Genomic DNA, 25,334 nt, shown 5'->3' on the forward strand with positions numbered 1-25,334 from the left:
AACTTAAAGTAGTGTAAGGACTCTCTTTATATCTTCTTCTTACAATGAGCATTGTAAGCATTGTAAAAATACAGAACGAAAGGCTCTTAAAGGTTTTAAAAAGAAACCTTTTTAAAGAAAGAAAGAAAAAAGAAAGCAGGGAAAATTGTACCTACAAAGTCAAGCAACATCTCTCCTTATCCCAGTTCTATTTGCTCTGCTTCTACAGTATATCCCCTTCACAAAAATGGTACAGTAAATTTAAAGCAGGGGGAATATTTGGCATAGCACTAACTTTTTAATGTGACAGATGGAAGCAGTAATTAAATACATCATTGGAAAGTAATCATATTACTTATATTAATTACATGTAAGCACCATCAAATTTAGCTTTTGTTCTGGCACTACTCAGTATTTTTTGGGAATGCAGCTCTTGGCTGACCATGGCTACCAGCCCAGAAAATACTGCGCAGCCCTTCTGGAAGGATCTGTTGGGTTTCCCCTACCATTCCTCTTCCACTTGCTTTTCTTATTATGCTCCATAAAAGAGGGGTGTTTTTTTTAGTGTGGGACCACTTGTCTCTTTTAGCTAACTTTTGATGCACATCTAATCTCATAATTCTGTGGACATTATTGAAGTTCTCAATTTTTTTAAAAAAATTTTTTTTCAAACTTCCTACCTACATTACCATATCCTGACATGCTTCCAGGGTTCTGTTTAAACATGTATAAAACCCCTGGTATTTTCCTTCTGAATGTTCACTGGAATCCTTAGAAGCCTAATTTAGCTACTGTTCCTTCTTTTTTGCCTACTGCCCTCTTTCCAAGTTCTCCAAGGTCAATTCCCTGAAGAAAGAGGAATGAACGTAACAGGTGACAGAGGGCTAAGGTTACTCGGTTTTCTGAACCTCATAATATTTGCAGCTGGGAATCATGAAAGCTTGGTTGTGAGCCCACTTAAAGTCCATTAACTTTAAAGAAAGTTTTGCTAGGTTCAGACTAGGGTTCCCTCATTAGGATGGGGAAAGTTTGCATTTTGAGCTGCTCCTTCATGAATACATATCCCAGCTCACACATTCAGAATATATTGATGGAAAAAGAATGCATGTATATAGCTGGATTACTTCCAAGACAAGAGTTAAATGACATATACATCAGTGTAACTGCTGCCTGATACATGCTGGTTGGGCCACTTGTTTTACCACATCTTCTGCACAGACTTTCTTAAATAGACTTAGCAGCTTTCCATCTTGCAAAAATAGACGTATTGGATCAAAGTAACTATATTCATACTAACAGCTTTAGAATAACAGTTGGAAGGGACCTTGGAGGTCTTCTAGTCCAACCCCCTGCCTAGGCAGGAAACCCTACAGCACTTCGGACAAATGGTTATCCAACATCTTCTTAAAAATTTCCAGTGTTGGAGCATTCACAACTTCTGCAGGCAATTTGTTCCACTTATTAATTGTTCTAACTGTCTAACTGTCAGGAAATTTTTCCTCAGTTCTAAGTTGCTTCTCTCCTTGATTAGTTTCCACCCATTGCTTCTTGTTCTACCCTCAGGTGCTTTGAAGAATAGTTTGACTCCCTCTTCTTTGTGGTAACCCCTGAGATAACACTGCTATCATGTCTCCCCTAGTCCTTCTTTTCATTAAACTAGACATACCCAGTTCCTGCAACTGTCCTTCATATGTTTTAGCCTCCAGTCCCCTAATCATCTTTGTTGCTCTTCTCTGCACTCTTTCTAGAGTCTCAACATCTTTTTTACATCGTGGCGACCAAAACTGAATGCAATATTCCAAGTATAGCCTTACCAAGGCATTATATAGTGGTATTAACACTTCACGTGATCTTGATTCTATCTTTAGCTTTAACAAAGCTAAAACCTAATACTGTGGATTTCTCTCCGGTCATGATTTAAAGCAATCTCAGAAACATTAATAGAGACAATGTTGGATTATCAACCACAAAAAGACACCTCTAGTCAAGTTTCTAAAGTGTGCTCTATAATTCCATGAGTTTGGTTGGACATTAGATACAAAAATGTTACCTGTGTGTTGTCCAGAAAGCAGGCCACATTCTCTTTCAGTTCAATTATAGCTGATGCCAATAACTGAAACTTTTCTTCCAGTTTATCAAACTTCTTATCCTCTGTCTAAAGATCAAAGAAAAGAAATTACATTTTGTCAGAAGGCAATTTACAGATAATAAAAGATTAGTATTGAGCAATGATGCAAAAGACAATAGAATGCCGCTAGTGAATATGGACTTCTATGAATATCAATCATACTGTTGGGAGAATTTTCCTCGGAGAAATCTCCCTGGGCAAGTGCAAGCATCCCTAAAATCAAAACACTGAGTCTATCAACGTTCCAACTGACGAACCCAACCGAAGCAAGCACGGGCGAGATGATCCAATCTCTTCATGCAAAACTTTATTGAATACATCACTTCAGCAAAGATGAGGACAAAACGAAATCTAACTACCGCTACTTCCTGCGCAAACCCACAGTGTTAAAATTTAGATTCTCCCTCCCTCCTATTAGACCAGGTCACATTATCCAATTGAGTCTCATGGTATTGTTATGGCCGAAGTGGTTATAGAAAAAAAAATGCTTTTAAAAGCCTCTGATGATCCCAGCTGAGTTGCCTGATTGTCAGAGGCTTTTAAAAGCATTTTTTTCTGCAGCCTCTTAAGGTTGTAGAAAAAATGCTTTTAAAAGTAAAAAAAAAAAAAAGTTGGCCATGTCCACCCAGTCACATTACCCACCACCACCAAGCCACGCCCACAGAACAGGTAGTAACAAATTTTACATTTCACCACTGGAAACATCATATTTTATGAATGAAGACAGGGTTTCTCTGATTCCAGATTAGAAGGCATTAAAAGAAGATGAGAGGGGGGGAGAGAAATCAGAAGCTTTTTTAACTTCTATCAATACTTATAAATTTATGTTACAAATGAATAGGCAACTATGGTATGGAAAGCAAATATCTGCCATCTCTAGAATTACCAGAAATTATATTATTTCTGATAACTCTGGATCAACAGGAAAGTCTAATGCAAGCATAGACTCTTCTATTGGATCTTGGAAGAGGCAAGAGACAAACCGCTGGAAAATTACCATGGAAAGAGAAGAGAGATGATTGAAAGAAATTTATTTCAGTAGGAAAAGCTGATTTCACTAAATTTGCTTCAGTTCTTGAATTTTTTTTTTACTGCCCTAAAGTGGCTAAGTTGAGAGTTAAGGAATATTACTCCAATAGATAGTTCCACACAGGCTTCTCAATGCCGTCAGAGATAAGCTAATTTTAAGCAGGGTCATAATACTTTATCTTCGACAAACAGGAATCGGTGCTAAGCCCAATATCTCAATTGGGGATGTAATGAGGAGTGGAAAATGCTCGGCATGCTTGCAGCACTACATAAATTACTACTCCTGTCATTACATGTGAAGGAATCATCCTCAGCCGGGTCACAAGCAGAAGTTGTTATGTGATCTCCTTCCAAAATGTGTCATGATCCATAAATGAAGTACATGAACTCTTAAAGACTGCAGTGTGATCATCTACTGCTATCCACAAAGCATCTTGAGGGCATCGGGGTGAATTCAGTTGAATGGAATGGAAACGGTGGACGAGATGGGGGGTCCTGGAATCTACATTTCCTAGAATACTCAATCTATAACTGTACCGTTTAAAGCAATAGCACTTAGACTGGTATACCGCATCACAGTGCTTTACAGCCCTCTCTAAGCTGTTAACAGAATTAGCCATATTGCCCCCAACAATATGGGTCCTCATTTTACTAACCTCAGAAGGATGGAAGGCTGAGTCAACCTTTATAAACCTTTCTTCATTCTTTTTTGCCATTCCAGACTACTGCAGGGCATTCAGTACCAAGAGATACAGCAAAATGACATATATTTACCTTGGTCACAATCCCAGCTTCATGCATGAAGAGGCGGCTCAACCGCGCAGTCTTCTTGGCAATGGAGTGGGTATTGATACGGGCCAGACGTTCTCGCAGAGTCAGATACCCAGCCTTGTTATATTTATCTGCTGTTCTCAGTCCAAAAGAGAAGGTGAGAAATGTAACAGAACAAATTATATAAGGCAGGAGGAAATTGTTTCTGGGTATTTAAGGATTATTCAGTAGATATAAGAAAAAGAATGCCATGGGAAAACTTAACTTTGATATCCCAAAGGTGTTTTTTCAAGAGGCAACTGGACTTTCTGGTTTTTTCTTTTGAAGACATTTTGCTTCTCATCCAAGAAGCTTCTTCAGCTCTGAGTGGATGGTGGGGAATGGAAGGATTTATACTCCTAGGCAATGATAGTTTGCTGCATTAATGGACGTTTGGTTGAGACGAGATCATCCAATGAGAAGGGCTGGGCTCGCAAGCAAATGAACTCCAAAATGACAAATCCCTGAAACACAACCGCGTCTGAAAGTAAAAGCGGTGGAATACTTTCAGACATGGTTACATTTCAGGGATTTGTCGTTTTGAAGTTCAAACCCAGACCTTCTCATCCTCCGGCATGACTGGTCAATTCTCCCAAAGCAGAATTATGCTTTCAAATCAGTGGTGAAATTCAATTTTTTTTACTACCAGTTCTGTGGGCGTGGCTTGGTGGGCGTGGCAGGGGAAGGATATTGCAAAATCTCCATTCCCACCCCACTCTGGGGCCAGCCAGAGGTGGTATTTGCCAGTTCTCTGAACTACTCAAAATTTCCGCTACCGGTTCTCCAGAACCTGTCAGAACCTGCTGGATTTCACCCTTGCTTTAAATGTATCTTTCCTTTCCAAAGTGACTTCTCCATTGTTTGCATGTTTGGAAGTGCAGCAGAAAAAATCTGTGTATGAATAATGTTGCCCATTGTGCTTTAGACCCAGAGCTATAAGTGAGTTGTAGCTGATTAATTTCCTACATTGCAAATGCTGACTCAGGAAACCTCTTGCTGTGCCAAGGTAGAAATGATGTTAGAATCATATTTTTAAAAGTGCTTTTCCTTTATTTTTGTTTGCCATTATTACACTTTCAATATCCCTAGATAAACTCAAGGAAATTAGATCACAAAGTCCTGCATAAATACATTCCATATATTTGACTCACTCCAGATATACCGGATTTCAATTTTCCAACAAATTATTGTAACGGATTAAGTGCTGTTGGAAGTTGAAGGTTCCTGGCATTCTGCAATAGACCTAGCCAGAGAAGATCAATCTCCCTTACCTATTTCCTTCCGCCTTTTATATTCATTGATATTGGCATTGACGTCTGCCATAGCGGTGGCTGCAGCCTGCAGGGCTCCATAGGCACTGTCAGTGCCTGAAATGTTTTCCACAATCTTCTGCAACAACAGTGGGTATTTTGTGATTCGTTGCACTGGCATCACCAGGAAGAAACTCAGGTTTGAAGCACCAGTGTGAGGCCTGATCAAGAAATGCATAAGGATATCAGTAAGAGCATGTTGGGTTCCCTAGAAGCAAACAGCGCCATCTATTGGGATCCAGAAAGCATATTTTTTCTGTCATGGAGCTTATTCTCTGAAATAAGATCCCTCCCCTCTCTGCCCAGAGATCCATATCAACCCCCTATCCTGGTAATGTTTCAGAAAGCCTTCAAAATCTTGACTTTTTCCCCCCGTGTCTTGTGGTGGGGTGCTTATGGAACACTGTAGGCGATATTTTTGTTAGAGGCAGTGGGTTTGTGTAGATGCAGGGATTTTCTTACTGGTTTACCTTGTTTTATTTCTTGTTTTTATTTTATGTAAGCTACCCAGAGTCATTTCGCAATGAGCGTCCTCTAAAGCTCCTAAATAAATAAACATCAGGATGTAAAGCGGCTTTAAATTGTTTCAGCCTTTCCAAATGTGAAACTGAATATTTCATATGTATTTAACAGAGGGCAGGATTTGCCCTTTATATCCCCATTTATTTATTTGATTTACATCTCATTTTTCTTTTGTACACCTCAAGACAGTGTACCTAATAATTCTTTTCCCCAATCCGATGAGGTGGATTGGGGTGAGAAAGTGTGCCCCAATCCAGTCATTCAATTGGCTCCCTTGCCTAAAAGAATACTAGAAATCCCATCTCCCAGTTTCTAGTCCAATACTTTACCCACTATATTATTTTTTATTTGAGCCTACAAAACAAAAAAACCCCAAAACAAAACAAAATCCATGAACCAAATACAATAGCCACCCTCCCTTCATAAAATTCTAAAGTATCTTCTATATCCACTTGATAATCCACCTCCAATTGTTATGCTTGATTTCCAACAAAGTTAAGATGTTTAATCTTTAAAGCCCAACGGTAAGCTATAACCATGCCATTGCCTGGAACATGGGCAATTCGCCATTGTGTGTGAAGATTACAAATTAGCCTTGATTAACAATGCAGGCCTGATGGAAGGTTTCTTGCTTCTGCTGTTGCTGCTGCTCTGTTAAGTTTGGAGGGTTTTTCTGCAGCTGGGTTCTAGTTGGTAGTAGTGGCGGAAAGAAATGTGTAAGCTGATGTCCTATGTATGAACATCCTGTTTCAAAGAAGGCCAACAAGGACAGCAAATGGTATTCTGTTATTTTTGTTGTTATCATATGGCATTGTTACATTAGCCAGGAGACCACAATGCTATTGTAAAGTAGTAGTTTGGTTGCCAATTTACCAGCTCTGTTGTAGGACATGCTCACACACTTCCCAGGGTGAGCCTCAGGAGGCAAGGTGGCTTTGCACAAAAAAGAAAGACAGGTGGGTCTTCCTGCAGCAGCATCCAAGGCCCCCTCCCTTCCCTGGAGCCACCTTGCAAATGGGCACCAAAACAGGGAAGGTTCAGAGTTAGCAGGAATCTGACTGCCTGAATGAAGTACCAACTCATTTCCTCACCAAAGTGATATCTATTTATCTACTTGCACAGAACATGCTTTCAAACTGTTAGGTGGGCAGAAGTTGAGGCAACTGATGGGAGCTCACCCCTCCCTGCAGTGCTAGGACTCAAACTGCTGGAGCAAAGACCATCTCCAGTTCTATTAAGCAACTGAGCTTTATAACTGTGCCTCTGGTATTCTGTGATACACTCTCTTTAGACATAATGATTCAAATTTGTCTCTAATAGCTTTTGGAGAATGGTTTTAATATTCAATAGCTTTGCTTTGCTCACAGAGCATTACTAGATTCCATTTTTTCATGGCACCTTCCATGAAAAATAATATCCACTAAAGAAGGAAACATGGTGTAGTCTGCACTATGTCTTTTTATTAGTACCCCAACCAAGCATGCTAAACAGCATAGTTTTATTTAATCCCATTAAAAACTTATTTGGCACAATGGCCACCTTATCTGATGACACTGAATTCTGTGAAGGAAAAGGATAAGCTTTGAATCTTGCCATAAATTCATGGAACATCACAATTGCAGGAAACTAATACAATCCAATGGAAATCCAATGGAAAGATGACGTATAGCTCATATTTGCAAATCTACTTGTTCCTCTGCTTTTAAACATAATTCATATTTAGCAAAAGGCCTCTATATTCAAAATTAAATATAAATGGCATTGGTTGACTTGCTTCACGTCCTACTGATTTGTGTGGACCATGGCAGATTTACACCCTCTGGTTTGGATGTGTATTGTGATTCATTTGGAAAAAGAGCTGTCATCTCTCACAGCTATGCTCCCCTACTTAAGTATCTGTTTCAGCAAACTGAAGGGATGAAGTGACCCAAAGGGCACAGATGCTGCCTATCACTGACTGATGTAAATGCCTTATTAAACCCAGGGCTGTGTTTTTTGAAAAGTAAAAAGGTTAACATACTAAAAATCTGGGTTGTGTGATTGCCACCATCATAAAGTATACTTACACAGTGGTAGTCAAGGTTTCCATAATTTCTTTTTGCAATCTTGGCTCCTTACTATAAATATCCAACAGTAAAAGAGCTTGGTCATAGTCCCCACAATAAATTTTATAGACATTCTCCATTTCTGCTTTGAGCTCTTGGAATAAAGTGCCTACCATAACAAAATTATAAAACCATCAGAATGAAGACTCCCAAGACATATACGGTATCTTGAAAAGCCTTAATGCATCAAATTGTTCTTAAAATTCATTAATTAGACTCACTTTTATGCAAGTATCACACACACATACACACACACACATATACACATATATGTAAGTATATAGATACAGGAATAACTTTTCAGGCTGATAAAGAGTGTACACATTTGAAGTACAGTGATACCTCAGTACTTATTGTTAACTGATTCTGGGAGGCATGATGAGGAGCAAAAATGATGAATACCAAACAAATTTTTCCCATAAGGAATCACAAGGTAGCCAGCAGAGACAGGTTCTAGCTTGTGCATTGAGTACCAAACAAACAATGAGTACTGGGGCAAAATTTTCACAACAACATGCATTAAGTACCAAATCTGATGAGTTTCAAAGCAGTTGAGTACCAAGGTACCACTGTATAGCTGGCTAATTATAAAATTAAGAAGCGATCCCTTCACTATCACCCTCCAGTCATTGAACGTGCCACACCTCCCAAGGATATTAGCTCACATTTCAAATGTGATAATTGAATTCAGCAGGCAGTGTTTCCAAAGAAACTCTATTCTCCCTTGGATTCCTCCTTTGCCTGCTTCTTACTTACCCATCACAGTGCAAAACTCTTCTTATCATTAGGTCTCATATGAGAGATTATATTAGCCTCACTTTACACTGTCTCCTCCTTTATCTACTGTTTTTCACTACCCATTGTTTCTTTAAACTTTAAGATCCTCTGCTTATTTTATCCCCTTAGCCACCCTATCTTTTCATCAGGTTCTCCAGCATTCTTCTCTTTCTTTATCCACAGTATTCCCTGGAGTGCTTTGAAGATGCTTCACAGATGGCTCCTAAATGTCCCCTTTTATGACTCATACCGTGCTGTCCCCAGAATCTGAACTCAAAAAATTAAAAATATCTAAGAAAAAAATACATATTGACTTCCATTTACTTAGCAAGCACAACAGCATTTTACTGTTTTTGGAAGTTAAATAATCTCTCTTTAGTCCATAATTTCATGTATTATCTTGAAATAACTACGCTTTTGGACAATATTCAAAGTAACTATTTTGTTCTGATACAAATAATAAAAGTAATTCTGGAATCACAGAAATAGCTGATTAACTTCAAGCTAAGTAACACTTAGATGATTTTTCAATTCTTGAAAAGGTGATATTGAATCCAGTTTTTAAGACATTAGGCAATCTGACACTGCCTCATAGCACTTGTCTCAAAGTTATCAAAGTACTCCTGTTATTATAATAGAATGTATACTGTTGCTTTAATAACAACAGTATTTAAAAACTATCGTATGCAGTAGATACATCATTGTAGATACTACCTACTGATATGAAAAAGTTGTTCTTGGCCCTGGTTCACAGAAGCTTCAAGTCCTTTCAACAAACGTTTAGAAACCTGCAGGACATCATCTATATTGGAGAACAATCCTTCCAGGTCAATTTCAGGCAGCTGAAATAGAGTAGTACAATGTTTCAGTTTCTTTTCCTATTCTACAAGACAAAGATAGTTACTACCTTTTTACAGTGACATTTCTATCCCAACATTGCTTCTAAAACCGTAAACATCTATGGGTTGCGCGTTTGGACAAATCCCTTTGTATTTCTGTATGCAGCTATATCATGCTGCTTTATTGATCTATGGATTCTTCAGGTGCAGAAGTTGAGAGCACATTGTTGAAGAATGAATCTACAGAATACAATAGATGTACAGCAGGAAGAAACTTTCTCACAACAAGATCCAGTGGTCATTTCAAGCCATATCTCCAATCAGCCAAGGGTTCACCATCCTTACTTGATAAAGAATACATTAACAACTAATATACTCTCTTTCTCTTGCCTTAAACATAATTTCCATAGTATATCCAGTTGAAGACTTTTCTCCCTACACTCTATTTCTTACTATTCATTTAATGGCTTAGTCTACTTTAAGGTCTCAAATTTAAGACAAGCCACTGATGCTTAGTTTCCTTAATGCCTTAAAGCATTGCTATTTATACGAAACAGAATTCCCTGTTGTAGATACTTTTAAAAATTATCATAACTCAAGTGCTGATGATTACAGACCATCTCTCTCATTCTCACCTGTTTTTTCTGGAGGTGATCACGGATATCAAAAATGCAGAGCTGAAGGTTGTGTACATAGTTAGCCTCTGTAGTGATGAGCTCATCCATGGCCATTTGGTGATTCAGCTCTGATTTGTCAGAAGATACCAGAGTTTCATAAATATGCTCATAGATATGTTCTTCATCCTCTGATGGCACCTTGGATGGAGGTTCTTCAGTGTAGTCATTTGCCATATTAGGAGCTACAAAGGCAGAATGAGAAGTTTTGATCATTGTTCATATGAGCAATAGTCAGGTCAATTCTTAGGTGTATTTTAATAAGAATTTTCCCTTTTGTTTACTACCCTGTTTCCCCAAAAATAAGACCCAACTGGAAAATAAGTCCTAGCATGATTTTTCAGGATGCTCATAATATAAGCCCTACCCCCCAAAATAAGCCCCAGTTAAGATTGTCAATCAGATGGGTGCATTTAGTACCGTATTTCCCCAAAATAAGACCTAACCAGAAAATAAGCCCTAACGCGTCTTTTGGAGCAAAAATTAATATAAGACCCAGTCTTATTTTCAGGGCAACACAATATTACATTTTGAAAATATAAGGAGTTAGCTAACATATACTGGCAACAGCTTATCAAAATGTAAATATTCTTTATCATTCATAAAGGGATTATCAATTGTAAATATTATTTATCATTCACAGGAGGAATTTTCCAATAGCAAAAATTCTATTGGCGAGTATTTATACTCAGTTGATAGTAAGCCATTTTGTAGGAAGGAAGAAACATATATGTTCAGAACCAATTAATCAGATGTAATAAACTATTACATCAAAATCATACAAGCTTTTAACTACATCAGTTCCCACTGAATCCAAGTTTTTCACTGAGCAACAGATTCCCAATTTTTGTTTTACACCAACATTTTGTTGTAGCTACCCACTGTTTCTGGGTGGTAACCTATAATTTTAAAAACCTTAATTGTTCTTAATTAGTTACTATGAAACTTGAATTTAATTCTAAACAACTGTTTGGGATTCCCAGCAACTCGCCCTATTTATTTACTTGGTCTGTTGTGTGGATGTTTGGGTGGCTTAGGGGTGGAAAATTGTGGTGGGTGGGAGTGTGTTTGGGGATTGTTATGTGTGTTGGACCTGGTCTTTGGGTGTTAAGTGAATTTCGTTGTATGAGTATACTGTGTATACATGTACAATGACAATAAAGTTATTTATTTATTTATTATTTTATTTATTTATTAACAGGTGTTGGGGCAAGAAATGTAATATAGATGTGAAACTATTTCTTTCTTCAATAGATTCCTGACTAAAAATAAGAGCCTCTCCCTGACAGAGTTTTGACCATGTTGTGGTGCAGAATGAGATCTCCTTTCTCTAAGAGATCCTTGTATTAATCAAGCTGTTCTCGTGGTCTGCATGACACTTTCACCCACATTGAATTTATCATTGCACCAATGAGAGAACAGTTACTGTTGAGCAAAAATATGATTTGATGAGAAAAGACCAAGCCACTCCTTGTGACTTTCTTTCATGACCCCCAGCTTTATTCAAAATGACGCCACTTCACAGATTGATGTGAAAAGGGCTTTTAAAGTTTGAGGAGAGTTCATTGACTCTTTCTGCCATGACATCATACATAATTCTACATAGTGGCTATCATCATCCATATAAAAAGTTAAGCCTGGAATTGATAAAACTGCCTATTAAAATATGGGAAAGCTGACCATGGTTGAAGGCACATAACATTTCTCAATGATGTTTCTATAAAGCACCTTGAGCCATGCAAATCACAGTTCTGTGACCTTGGATGAAATCATCATTTTAAAATCAATATTGCCTGGAATAGTGAGATAACCTTTAAATTACTTTAACTGATGGATTTTTTTTTAATCTCAGCAATATTCAATTGAATGGTAAAATGCTTTATTTTCAGGACATAATTCCATACAGTACTTATCATTTTATACAGCATTATCATACTATCACTACTAATTTTTTTTTAATTGTAGTTGTTAATTCACTTAAGTACATTTAAATAAAAAAGGTGAGGTAAACTATCCACTCATTTACACACAGGCTAGACAAACAGAAGTTGTCACTTGCTTGACATACCGGTAGTTTTATAGTTTTAGAAATGATGTGTAAATCTTAACAAATTCAGTTCTTTGTACTTTCATCATCTAAGGTTACATTATAACCCTTAGTTTATTATTTATTACTGCATCAATGAGTGACAGAAATTCTCATCCCAATTGCCGTCATAATACAAAGACATCCTGTAGTATACCTACATTTTTTAAAAAGTTGAAGTTGACTAATAGAAAAGATTAAAATACAAAATAAAACCACAATTAAAAACACAAGCATATCTCAACAATCACAAATAGAATTTTTAAAATGCTAATTATGTAATTTTGTTTTGTTTGTTTTAAATGATATCAATTTAAATAATTGATAAGGCTAAATAATAGAAAAACTTGGATCCTTGTCTAACTGTACAGAACTTCATTGCATAAGAAACAAAAAATTGAGGTAAAGCCATAGATCAGTTTCTTTTTGTGAGTAAAACAAAACAACAAAAAAGTTTTGACTTATTTTCAGGACTGATTTATGATGGCATTTATTTTCATGGACGGGAATCTACTTTATCAAATAAATACATAACCTGTTATTGTCAGATGACAAGCATAGAAAGAGAAAGAAGTGATATATGTTCACTTATATAGTGTCTTTACAGCAAGGTTGGATGCAGAATACTTTTTTACATTAATATCTATCAAGAAGTAAAAGACAAGATTGGTCCATGTCCTTCAGATTGCTCTCTCTCCTACTTCATTTTCAAGGCAAGTGGGCATCTTGCCAAAGCACTAAGCTGTGGTTGTGCAACATTTATTTTTTTTTATGGAATATCTCAAGGATTTATCTCTGATTCCCCAAAGTGTGATCTGCAACCCAGTAGTTGTCCCTCATGGTTAAGGTCAGCTATCTGAAGGATGAAGTAGCCCCATTACAGAAAAGGTTCTTGAGTCCAAGTGATGAGAAAGGGACTCATGCCTTAAGTACAAAATATACCTCGTACAAGAGAATTGTTTTGATAATCTTTCAAGATTCTGTGGCATTATGTTACTAACAAAAAAGAAATCTAGAAAAATCTCCAGAATCCTAATGTTTCTTGCCAACCTCACAGGATTTGACATGTCTGAAAAGGATTGTACTGACCCAAATGGAACTGTTGCACAACCTGGGCTCCTCCTAAAATCTTAACTCAAGCTTAAAGGATAACCATGGCTAGAAGGGCATTTGCACAATTACATTTTGTTTACCAATTGTGCACATTCCTAGATCAGGAGGTTTTGCTCCCAGTTACTTCCCGTCTGAATTACTGCCTAAATGTCCTACACCACATAGAAATTGCAGCTAGCCCAGCTAGTTCAAAATGTGATACTATCAGGGGTGGGTTCTACTCACCTTTACTACCAGTTTGCAACGGGGCCATGTGTGTGCGCTTGCTTTGCTCACGCGCACATGCACTCTTCTGCACGAGCGCAGAAGTGTTTTCATGATGTCAGGGTCAGTGGGCGGAGCCTCCCGCCGGTTTTATTTATTTGTAGAAATATCTTGATTTCCTTTTCTATCATTTGCTGATATTCTTTTTCCTTTATTATACTTGTGTTCATTTTCCATCTCTTCTGTTTTTGGAAACCTTTCCAGACTATTTTGATAGGATTGTGATCAGCCCATATACTAGACATAATTTCTACTTCGTGTGTTTCTTTACTTAGTTGAGGTGTCATCCAAGCCATATTCAGCCTGGACCACGATTGATGTGGGCCCGAGAAATATGTATATTGTTTTGTTTTGGTATTTATTTCTCGCCAGGTGTCGTGTAGGCTCATTTCTTGTACTAAATCTTTGAATGTTTGTGGCAATGTCTTCCTTTTAATTTTATTCTTCCTAGTGCTGTGGTAATCTTCTCGTAAGTTTACTATCGCGTTAAAGTCGCCGACAATGCATACATTTTCGTAGTCCAACTCCTTTAGTTTGTCATGTAATTTTTTGTAAAAATCTAATTGGTTTCCATTTGGAGCGTAAATAGCTACTAACAATATTGTTTTTATTTCCAATTTTAGTTCTACCATTAAGACTCGGCCTTCTTTATCAGTGTAAATCAGTTTAGATCTTATATGATCTCTAATATATGTTACCACTCCCCTTTTTTTGCAATCTCCTAAAGATGTATATATTACTCCTAATTTTTTATTTTCAAGTAGTTTTTTCTGTTGTTTTCTTATGTGTACTTCTTGTAATGTAATTATGTCTGCCTCTAATTTTTGCAGCCGGTTTTACTACTGTTTCTATAGAACAGGTGCGAACCAGGGGTAACCCATCACTGGATACTATGTGTAGTTATGGGTATGCCTTAGTAATAGGAATAGCTTTTAGCCTTATATACTGCTCCATAGTGCTTTACAGCCCTCTCTGAGCAGTTTACAGAATCAGCATATTGCCCCAACAATCTTGGTCCTTGGAAATAGAGAAAGCCAAAACAACCTTGAACTGGTCAGGAATGAACTCCTGGCAGTGGGCAGAGTTCGCCTGCAATATTGCATTCTAACGACTGCATGCTACCATAGCTCCTTGGTCTTGGTTCATCCCTTGCAGTAAAGCCAGCTTATGAACTACTCTGGCTCTCAGAGTAGATGCTGGTTGTCATCCATAATGCCTTTCATGGCACAGAATTGATTTATCCATTTGTCTCCTATTATTTTTGCCTGCAAAAATCCAACAAAGTTGGCATGCTTCTGTTCCCCTCAATTAAGCTATGTTACTTGATGGAACCAAAGAAACCTGCCTTTTCTATTGCCATGCCTACTCTGTGGCCCTGATGACTTTCCATAAGGCATTAAAAAGTTGATTCTTTCCATGGGCATTGGGCCAGGATGTTTATGAATCCATTTTTCAGGGGTTATGGATATGTGCATTGCCTCTGGCATGATGTTTCTTTGGGAGGGGTTTGTTGATGTTTTTATTCTTATTTTAACTTGTTTGCTAGTTAGAGTCGTATTTCAAGTTGGAGGGAACAAAAATCAAATTAAATAAATCAATAAAGTCACTGTAATGACTCTTTAAAAAATAAAATCACAACCAAGGGACCAATATTCATATAGAGATTTTCCATGACTAAAATGTGCCTCTATTTGCTTCTGTATTTCCTCCTGGGTCTCCAGTAGAAGCTACTACTGGCTGAGAATGTCTCTTGCAAATAGCACTGAATTCCGCCTACATGCTGTCAACCCATTTGTGCCTAAAGAGAGAAAGAAGGCTTGGACAGCTAAGTCAGGATGTAGACAGCACAAGTATCAGCTACCTGATTAGGTTATTATGGGAAAAAAGTTGGTATTTCAATTATTCTGTGCCTTTTAAACTATAATGGTTCTATTTATTCATTGCCCAATGTCCTTTAGCTGAATACCCAACTCAATATATATGAAAGCACCACTATGAAAATGATGCCTCGTATTTGAAGGCTGCCTGTAGAACCAGCAGAACATTATTGGCAAAAAACCACTTCATTTCCGCCTTTCCTGAGCATTTATTGAGGAATGGAGGAAGTGCAATCCCCATTTCTGAAATAACTCCTGATCTAGATTAGGACTGAGTTTCAGCAGCACTGTGAGAAGGTAAGACACCTATGTTATGTTATCCTTATCACCCAGACCACTCACCAACCATGACCCATCAGTGAACCCCAAGCAATAGAACAAAAGACCACTTATTTTTCTGCCTATATTGACATGTTGAAAGATATGAGAAACTCAATATTAAAAGAGCAGGGAAATTCCCCTAAAAGAAATAAGCAGAAACTCAGGCAGAGTTTCAGCCCCCACCTTTATCAATGGGCCATTAAGAAGCTGAAGCCACCCTTTTTTCCACAACAAAGGAAGGACAAAATTACAGGCACCTGCAACATCCAAACAGATATGGGACACAGGAAAGAAAAACAAACACCCAAAAAGGAAAAGAAATCAAGCCAAAGTAATTTAAACACATGAGAAAAAGGAGAAAATACAGAAATAGCAAGCTGAATAATTATAGGGAACGAACAACTACAAAGGGCTGGGAAAAACACAGAGTGGACTATAAAACAATTATTTATTTGCCAGATCCAGGACGGAAGAACCCAATCACAAACAAAAACAGGATTTCAACACCATAAAACAATCACACACACAAATCAAAGGATTCACACGCCAAATCAAAAGAATTTCAAAAAATTCTAAAGGATCACATAGAAAATCAAAAGACGTTTTAGGATATAAAAAAGGGTTACTCTTAGAGTTCAAACAGGCTAGCCTCGGAACGCTGTGCTTGTATTAGTTTCTTGCCTGCCTTCCTATAAACAATAAACTAATTCTGCTCTCAAGCAGCTGACCTCCAATCATTGGCGAAGTAATCTCCCAGCCGGGAGTTTTGAATTTAAGAAGGGAAAGCTCTGCCTTCCAACAATCCTTAAAGGGAAAAGCTACTTTTTCCTTCCAACAGACACTTAGGATGAAACTGGCTAGGGTTTCCCTTAGGAAATTGGCAAATATCCACAACTCAATCAAAACCATAGAGTAGACAATCCCCTCAAAATATGGAAACACAGTGTCAGTACCAGCTGCACTTTAACTGCGACATGCTACATTTAATGCAGGCATGTGGTATGTCGATAACGAATGGGAACAAAAGAGGGAATTACAAATGAAATCAGAAGGAAAAGTGATTGCAATTCAGTCACAAGCAGTTCCTACAACGAAGCTTAGGAATGCCAAACTGGTGTAGTTGTTTAGGGTGCTGGCCTAGAAACCACAAAACTGAGTTCTAGTCTAACCATGAAAAATCAGCCGGGTGACTTTGAATTAACCAGTCTCTCTTAGCCCAAATTCACCTCACAGAATTGTTGTTGTGGGTAAAATTGAAGGAATAAGGAGTATCATGTATGGTTGTTGCCTTAAGTTACTACTACTACTACTACTACTACTACTACTACTAATAATAATAATAATAATAATAATAATAATAATAATAATAATAATAATAATCACCATCATCATCATCATCTTACATCCTCCGACGATACCTTAACAGTTCCTAGGTCCTTGGTTAGGACTCGAGCTGCTGAGCTATTAACCAGCCTCAAAGGCTGTGAATCTCACTAAAGATTAAACAACAACAACAACAACAACAACAACAACAACAATAATAACAATAATAATAACAATAATAACAACAACAACAACAACAACAACAACAACAACAACAACAATAATAATAATAATAATAATAATAATAATAATAATAATAATAATAATAATAATAATAATTTTATTTCTATACCGCCCTTCTCCCGAAGGACTCAGGGCGGTGTACAGCCTATTTAAAAACACAAGACAAAACATCGATTAAAAATTTAAAATAATTAAATAAATTTGGCTCAATTTAAAACCCCACAAATTTAAAATACCCCAATTTAAAATTATTATGTTGATAGCCCAGCCTGGCGGAACAACAGGGTCTTTGTTAAAAGGAACAAAGAAGGCAGGATCAAAAACATCTACCTCCAGCCCCTCCCCCCCAAATCCATATAGCAATCACAGAATAATTATTAAGAGCTATGAGAAAGATAAATGCTTCACCAACACAGATTCCCCTCTTCTATAAATTCTCAGTAGTATTGCAATACCAGTGAACAGTATCAGTCTGTGGTGAAAAATAATGAAATAAGGCTGCAAATTCTTCCCATGTCCTGTTTCCTTCACCCACCCACCCGCCTCTGTTTTCTCCTTCTCCCATCTCCTGTTGCAAATTCTTTCCCCCTGTTCTCCTCAGCCATTTCCTGCTTCCCCCCTCCCATTTAAAAGAAAGCTCTCACCTATCTGCCAAAAGGATGATCTGAGCATGGAGTCCCTCAGAATCCAACATGGGTGTTTGGTTCCACTTTGTCACAGAGGTGTGGCTCTCGTTTTACAATAGGAAAAAGATTGCCCCTGTTTAACATCTACCTCACTTCCTGAAAGAAAACTTGCCAGGGAATCAGATCCCTCAGATTTCCTGCCTCTCAGTCCCAGAGTGTGTAAGAATCTCTGCCTTGTTATTGTTTGGGATCCCTCTTTCTTGGAAAGCAGCAAGTGATCCTTGCCAAAAATATGGCCCTTGGGCTCCTTTCTTCCACGGATAAACTGTCCCTGACTGTCACAAACTTCTGACTCGAGGCTTAAAAACAGTCAAGAAAACTATATCTGTTAAAAAATGGAAACCTTTTAATCTTCTTTTTCATCTGTCATCCCTGGAGGAGGCTTGCTGGGAGATTTTTTTTGAAGTGCATACATGTTGTTTGCCACAGAAAATAGTGAATAATGCTGATTGAAAATGTATATACCCCCTTCTATTGTTCTATTTCCTTTCAGCTGGCAGAAAATTAGAGGAACTTAAGACAGATAAAGAAAATTGTTCCTGAATTCTGTTTAATTGTTTCAAATGAAAAGAAAACACTCTGACTAAAATTTCCAACCAGAATCATACCATCAAGATCAGGCTTTTGAAACAAGATCATCAAGAGTTTTCAATTTGGAATAAAACAGATTGAGGAGTTGTTTATTTAAATGTTAAATATGTGACAAATAATGTTATTGATTGTTAAAAATGTAGATGTTTGAAGTTTTAGAGTATGATACAAGCTTTTTTTAAAATGTTAATTTATAGGCTAACATTGGTTAGTTTCTCCAAGAAAGGTCAAAACTATTCATGGCACATATCTTTTTGCTTTCATCAGACTTTTTCTCATTAGTCCCAAATGTGCTGTTGATTCTTCTAAACCAGGGTTTTGTTACAGATAAACTAGCAAGCTCAGTGCAGAAGTGTTGTTGTTTAATGAAAGTATATGGAAAGGACTTTGGAAAATGCAAACTTTTCCTTTAACAGATTGAAAACATGCAGAGTTTTTTGGACAGAAGCCAAACTTCTGGATGATACAAATTCTACCCTGTACAATAGGAAAGCATTCTAGAGAAAACAGGAATTTTCATCTATTTGCCAATTGCTAACTAAAGGGCAGGATGCATTGCTGTGTTTGGGGTGTGATAAAGGAGGAGTTGGCATATTTGATCCTAGAACATATAAGTTCATCAAAAGACAGAAGACGCCACTCCAGAAAGAGAACAATGTGTAACAGCCAGGAAATCAATATTTGTGGGAGCAACAGAAAGAAGCATAGTCAGCTAAGAGCTATGTGCAAGCGAAGGAAAAACAGTCTATACTATAGTCTGAGATAAAGGGTGATTCACTAATTTGGAATTACCAAGAAAGAGAGACAGTAAGAGAAACGAATCTACAACATGAGCCAGCAGGCTGAAAAAAAAAAATACTCTGTCCACAGATTGGGAAAAGAAAATTGAAAGTGAAAGCAGTTTAAGGAAAGAGGGAAAAAACTATCTACAGTACTTAAAAAAGCAATGTCAGAAATAAAAGTAGAGATTTTAACTCATTTATTTATGAAAGAAACTTATATGGTCACCCCAATGTATCAGGACACTGGTATTGTCACAATGACAATAAAAATGTAAAAGAAACAATTTAAAAAATAGAATCCACACCCTCCAAAAAACAACAGCATAACAAGATCATTTGATCTCAGGCCACAAAGTTAAGAGGAATTATGGAAAATTCTAGAAGTAAACAGGCTCATATGAAACTATCTCGATTGCAGGAAATTAGTATAAGATAGGGTTGTTTATGTTAGTAAAGTTGACATATTGCCTGTGCATCTTTGAAGCAACACATAGGATACTTCAAAGGGGAAATTTATACCACCTTGTCTGTCCTGCCTTTCCAGATATCTGAACAGGATATGCTAACTTTTTAATATTTGTATATACATTTGTTGGAGAGGAAAGGATCATAAGTCAGTAAACACACAGAGATTGGGAGGTATATGCTAGCACCAGCTGTTTGCCTACGATACTTGCTGTGGAGAGCAGTTAGGAGGCAAAAGACTTCAGGGTATAATTGATTAACGTCTTGTCAATTGTTAACTTGCTGTTAGCACTGTTGCTGTTGGGACATTGTTTCTTAATCTCAGCAATTTTAAGATGTGTGGATTTCAGCTTCCAGAATTCCCCAGCCAGATCAGGGGAATTTTGAGAATTGAAGCCTAGACATCTTAAAGTTGCTGAAGTTGAAAAATACTGTATTAGGAAAGCACTGCACAGAAAAAGGATTCAGTTAAATACTCAAAAAGCCAGACAATATTTGATTTTTAAGGCTATGCCTTCTGGTTGGAGGACATGAGGGCATGTCCTCCATTCCAAACTGAACCCACAATAAAGCAATTATTAGCGCTCTTGTGAAGTAACTAGAGAATGGTATTTGTATACTGGTCCCTATCTTAATGTAAATGAAGCGGGCTCTGATAGATGACCACTGGATAACTTTCTATTCACTCTATTCTAAAAAGCAATGCATCCGGTTGGAAAAAGTACAAACTCAGCCAAAATCCTTTTGGTTCCTCTAGGAGGCCTCTAAGTTGTCAGAAGAAAGAAACATTCTAATGACATACAGCTTAAAGGTTGGTTAGGTCAAGGGGATCCACATGAGTTAAAAGTTGTCTTATCGTCAGAAGATGATTTGAGTCTATGCTTCAGTAATCTACAAAAAGAATTATAACTGTTTTGCAAAGAAACTCAGTAATTAGGAAATGTCAATTAAAAATGACAAATGTATATGACCATATGAATTGCTGAGTTAACAGAATCCTTTGTCTAGAAGGGTATAAAACCATTGTACCTAATTTCTGTCTTTGTTCAACGCTTCATGTACAGAGCTTTGAACCTATTGCGCAATATACAAATTGTCTCTGATTAATCCAAAAGTTGTGTTTGTCTTATTAAATCCACAACAATCTGGCCATGCTTTGTTAAAGGGATAAAGAAGATGGTAGCTTCTCAGCTGCAGGCAGTTCTGTAGAAAAGAGATTGTCTTCACCAATTTCAAACTGGCTTCAGAGCAGGATAGGGATTGAGAATACCTTGGACATACTAATGGATAAAGTTTGGGACTTGACAAAAGAAAAGTGATCCAGTTGATTTTTTTTTTCTTCTTTTTTTTTTTTTTTGGTCTCAACAATTTTCAAAATCAATAATAATATTCCTTTGGATCACTTAACTGACTTGGGAATAGAAGTATTGTTGCAACAGTTCTGCTCCCATCTCTCAGACAGATTTCATATGGAGTCTTCTGGAAATGGTCTGTGAAGTGGCAACTAGTACAATACTGTATATATCACAAGACTCCATTCAATCTTCAATACTTTTCAATATCCACAATAACTGGTGGTTGGCATATATAGCACTTCATTTGCATCTTCTCATTCTAAGAGCACACAATTCCACCCAAAATCTGTCAATTTTCAGCAACAATTTTCTTCAGCAGTCACTTTTTCTTTTTTCCAAATTAAAAGTGAGAAATAAGAGACCTGCTTCCATTATCATTTTAACTTTCCCACACCCAAATGAAATGGAAACTGTTTTCCAGAAGCCTCCATTTTAATTCCTGTCCACTCAGGAATCAAAACAAAAGGAGATAAATACTGGTCTCATCCATTCCAATGATGCCATCATGGCTTTTAATGGATTTGCAAATGAAGGCAAATACATGTGTCCCAGGATTGCAGGATCCAATCTGAGTCAGTCCCCTGGACCAGAGGTTTATTCTTCCAAGCTGTCAGACTTGTGCTGGAGTCCATCCCCACGGACCTTCAGAAGTCTCCAAAATGTATGCATTGGTCTGTTCTATTCATAGTATTTATGTGGTACCTGACTGTGTGTGGTTTGTAGTTGGTAATTGGGATGTTAATGGCCAGCTATTAAGTCATAGCATTCCTGGAAGTTGGGAGACAGAGTTTCAGACTTTGATTCATCAATGATTGCCTACTTCTAGTCTAATGGTAGTATCTGGGGAAGCTGTTCATCGAGGGCAAGGATATAATTGTAATGACAGAAGATTTCTGTAACATTTTCAGTTAATGGAGTAACTTTTCTGAATGCTTGCCTGCATTCAACAATGGGTTGAAAGAGAGATTAAAAAAAGAGTCTGAATCCAGAAAAGATCAGGATGCTTATTAGAATGTCAAAGAATGCAGAAAAGTAATTCTGAATGGAATTATGCTGTTCCACAAGAAGCTAAAACACAGCCTGAGGATGCATCTGGATCTGAAACTTGATCGCTTTTTCATTTTTCTAATTGAAACAATGTCCAGGATCATTTTTTGATTAGCTGTGGCTGATATGCCACATGCATCCTTAAAATGATTTTGAAACAACATAGCACACACCAGCGAAGTATGTAACCTCTAAGATTAACTATTGTGATATGTTCTGCTTGGGATTGTCCTTGTGTCTAATCTGGAAATTTCAGATGTTATAAAACTCATCAGTTAAAATGGTTTCTGGAATTGCTCAAAGACACATTGTAGTTATTCTATAAAGAGTGATACCAATTTGTTTCCAAACAAGTGTAAAATGCTATACCTTAGAGCCAGGTTACTAGAGAAGATTTCTCTTATCTATAATTCTTATCCTTCCTTTCTTTGAGGTTATCTGAGGTGGTTTGTCTACAATTGCTATGGTCAATTTTTACAGAAAGTCATGGTTTTTTTTGATTTTTTTTAAAAATTTGATTTATATGCCACCCTTCTCCAGAGACTCGGGGCGGCATACAATGTGTTAAGCAATAGCCTTCATACTTTTGTATATTTATACAAAGTCAGCTTATTGCCCCCACAAACTGGGTCCTCATTTAACCTACCTTTGAAAGGATGGAAGGCTGAGTCAACCTTGGGCCTGGTAAGATTCGAACTTACAGTAATTGCAGACAGCTGGTGTTAATCACAATGCTTTTAGTCTGCTGAACTACCAGGCCCATTATGATTAAGTTACCGGTAGCTCTAAAGCAGGAGTGTCAAACTCAAGGCCCGGGGGCCAGACCCAGCCCACGGGGTACTTAGATCTGGCAGTCCTAGAAAGAGCAAAGAACTGGCCGGCGGTGCCTCTGCCAGCAAAAACAGAGCTTGGGAGGGTTGTGTGCGGCCCTCCCAGGCTCCTTTTTCAGCTGCAATGGCAGAGGGTGGCAGGAGGCCGTCGCAGCTGAAAATAGAGCCTGGGAGCCCATTTTCACCCGAGCAATCGGGCCACCACAGAAGCCCTGACACAAGTGACATCAAACTGGCCACGCCCACCCCACCCCCCCAAGGTCAAACACAACCCTGATGCAGCCCTCAATGAAATCAAGTTTGACACCCCTGCTCTAAAGCCCAACTATTTCTTTGAAATGCAGTTCTTAGTTGAGAAACTTTTTTGAGTTTAATTGAAACACCTGAGAGTCCTTAAAACAGATGTATAATTCAGTCTCTGAATTTAGCTCCAGTTTTGTAATGACTTGCCAAGAAACAAATAAAAATTCATAAAAGAAACGCACTAATTTGGATTGCTAATAATAATCATAATATAAAGTAAGTATAAGATGATACTTAATATTGGATGTAGAGATAGAAAAGAAAGGATGTGGATTTTTTTAAACTATGATTTGAGGATTAGAAAAAAGAGATATAAAGCTATTAAGTCTACATTAAAATTCAAAGTGTAACTTTGCTATAACTTTCTTATATTATTTATTTATTGGTTCGATTTAAATATTAGATTAATTCTGCAAGTTGTTCTTTCTAATCTTAGTACAGCAATGTGACCAGGAGTGAAATTCAAAATTTTTCCCTACTGGTTCTGTGGGCGTGGCTTGGTGGGCATGGGAGGGGAAGATCTGCCAAAAATCTGCAAAATGGAGATCTGCAAAATCTCCATTCCCACCCCATTCCTGGGGGAAGGATATTGCAAAATCTCCATTCCCACCCCACTCTGGGGCCAGCCAGAGGTTGTATTTGCTGGTTCTCCAAACTACTCAAAATTTCCGCTACCGGTTCTCCAGAACCTGCCAGAACCTGCTGGATTTCACCCCTGAATGTGACTCTGGAAAGCAAGGAGTATGAAAGTTCTTTCCCTGAATGCTAGGTGGAGATGAAAGGGCTTAACTTTGGTAGAATTCAGCCTTGGAGTTGAATCAGAAAACTTGAAAGTGGATGTCATATTGCTCAACAATACACATATGATTTAAACACACACACATATGTCAAGCATCTGAATTTTGAACACATGGCCATGGGGAGGCTGCAAAGGTTGTAACTGTGAAAAACGGGCATAAGTCACTTTTTTCAGTGCTGTTGTAACTTTGGTCACAAAATGAACATTTGTAAATTGAGGATTACCTGTACTCACACATATGTATACCCACATATAAAAATGTGTGAGTAGTCACATACAACTGAAGAATTAATTCTGGGCCAATCACTGGCTAGGTAGCTACAAACCAACTTTCTACAGTATATCTAGCATCCAGATTTTGAAACCAATAAGTCCCATTGCAAGCACAACAGTAAATAATGAAGGAGAGCTGGGTATTATGCCAGGAATCATATGAAAGAACAGTACAGATCAGCATACAGAATAGCACAACTTCAATGGGATTGTCACACTCCAAAATGCCCATGGAGAACCTATTGACATTAACAACAACAAGGCCAAAATTTCTGCCTGCAAATATTTATGTCCTGTAAGAATAACAAAAACCTCCACACACACACACACACACACACACACACACACACACTGCTTTTTTCAAATATCTATATTCTGACTCTTCTTAATAATGGGGAGCCATCAAAATAGGCCTTCGGTAATGAACTGTCAAATCCCAGCAGCGTCACTCTAACACATGCTGCTTCTAAACATGTAAACACCATAGACGCACTACCTAGGAAAAATTGTATCCAGACATGTTTGGTTTCCTTTATTTCTACTCCTTCCCCTTGTGCCTTATGTTATTAATAGTGGCAGGAAAACAAACAAACTTTAACCAATGCCAGTTGGCATAACAACATGTCTCAATTTGTACCTGCTTAATTTCCGTGTAATATGCAGTGCTCTTGTCAGAAAGTTAATGGTGGAAAACTTAACAGACTGATGAAAATCACAGAAAGAGTATAGCTTTCCCCCTCAATTCTTCCTGGCCTTGTCTTCTCCCGAAGATGATGGAATGAGAAGAATCTAGAATGTGTTTA

At 37.6% G+C, this 25,334-nt stretch overlaps 1 protein-coding gene across 4 annotated transcripts in view; it reads right to left on the reverse strand.

The window, feature by feature from the left end:
• ARHGEF37 (Rho guanine nucleotide exchange factor 37) overlaps positions 1-25,334 on the reverse strand; it is a 60,884-nt gene that overhangs the window by 20,904 nt on the left and 14,646 nt on the right. For 3 of the 4 annotated variants that reach the window (XM_034405729.3, XM_034405716.3, XM_034405722.3), the window contains exons 2-7: positions 10,135-10,358; positions 9,379-9,502; positions 7,845-7,992; positions 5,218-5,417; positions 3,911-4,041; positions 2,030-2,134 (exon numbers count right to left, since the gene is read on the reverse strand). In XM_034405729.3, coding sequence (XP_034261620.2) covers positions 2,030-2,134; positions 3,911-4,041; positions 5,218-5,417; positions 7,845-7,992; positions 9,379-9,502; positions 10,135-10,350 — 924 coding nt within the window. In that variant the 5' untranslated portion in view covers positions 10,351-10,358. Of the gene's footprint in view, positions 1-2,029; positions 2,135-3,910; positions 4,042-5,217; positions 5,418-7,844; positions 7,993-9,378; positions 9,503-10,134; positions 10,359-18,044; positions 18,156-25,334 lie in introns of those variants that run through there. The other variant, XM_034405710.3, reaches the window with a different exon arrangement.

Source organism: Pantherophis guttatus, chromosome 2, assembly GCF_059756535.1.
Source record: "Pantherophis guttatus breed Tessera chromosome 2, ASM5975653v1, whole genome shotgun sequence".
Classification (NCBI taxonomy): Eukaryota; Metazoa; Chordata; class Lepidosauria; order Squamata; family Colubridae; genus Pantherophis; species Pantherophis guttatus.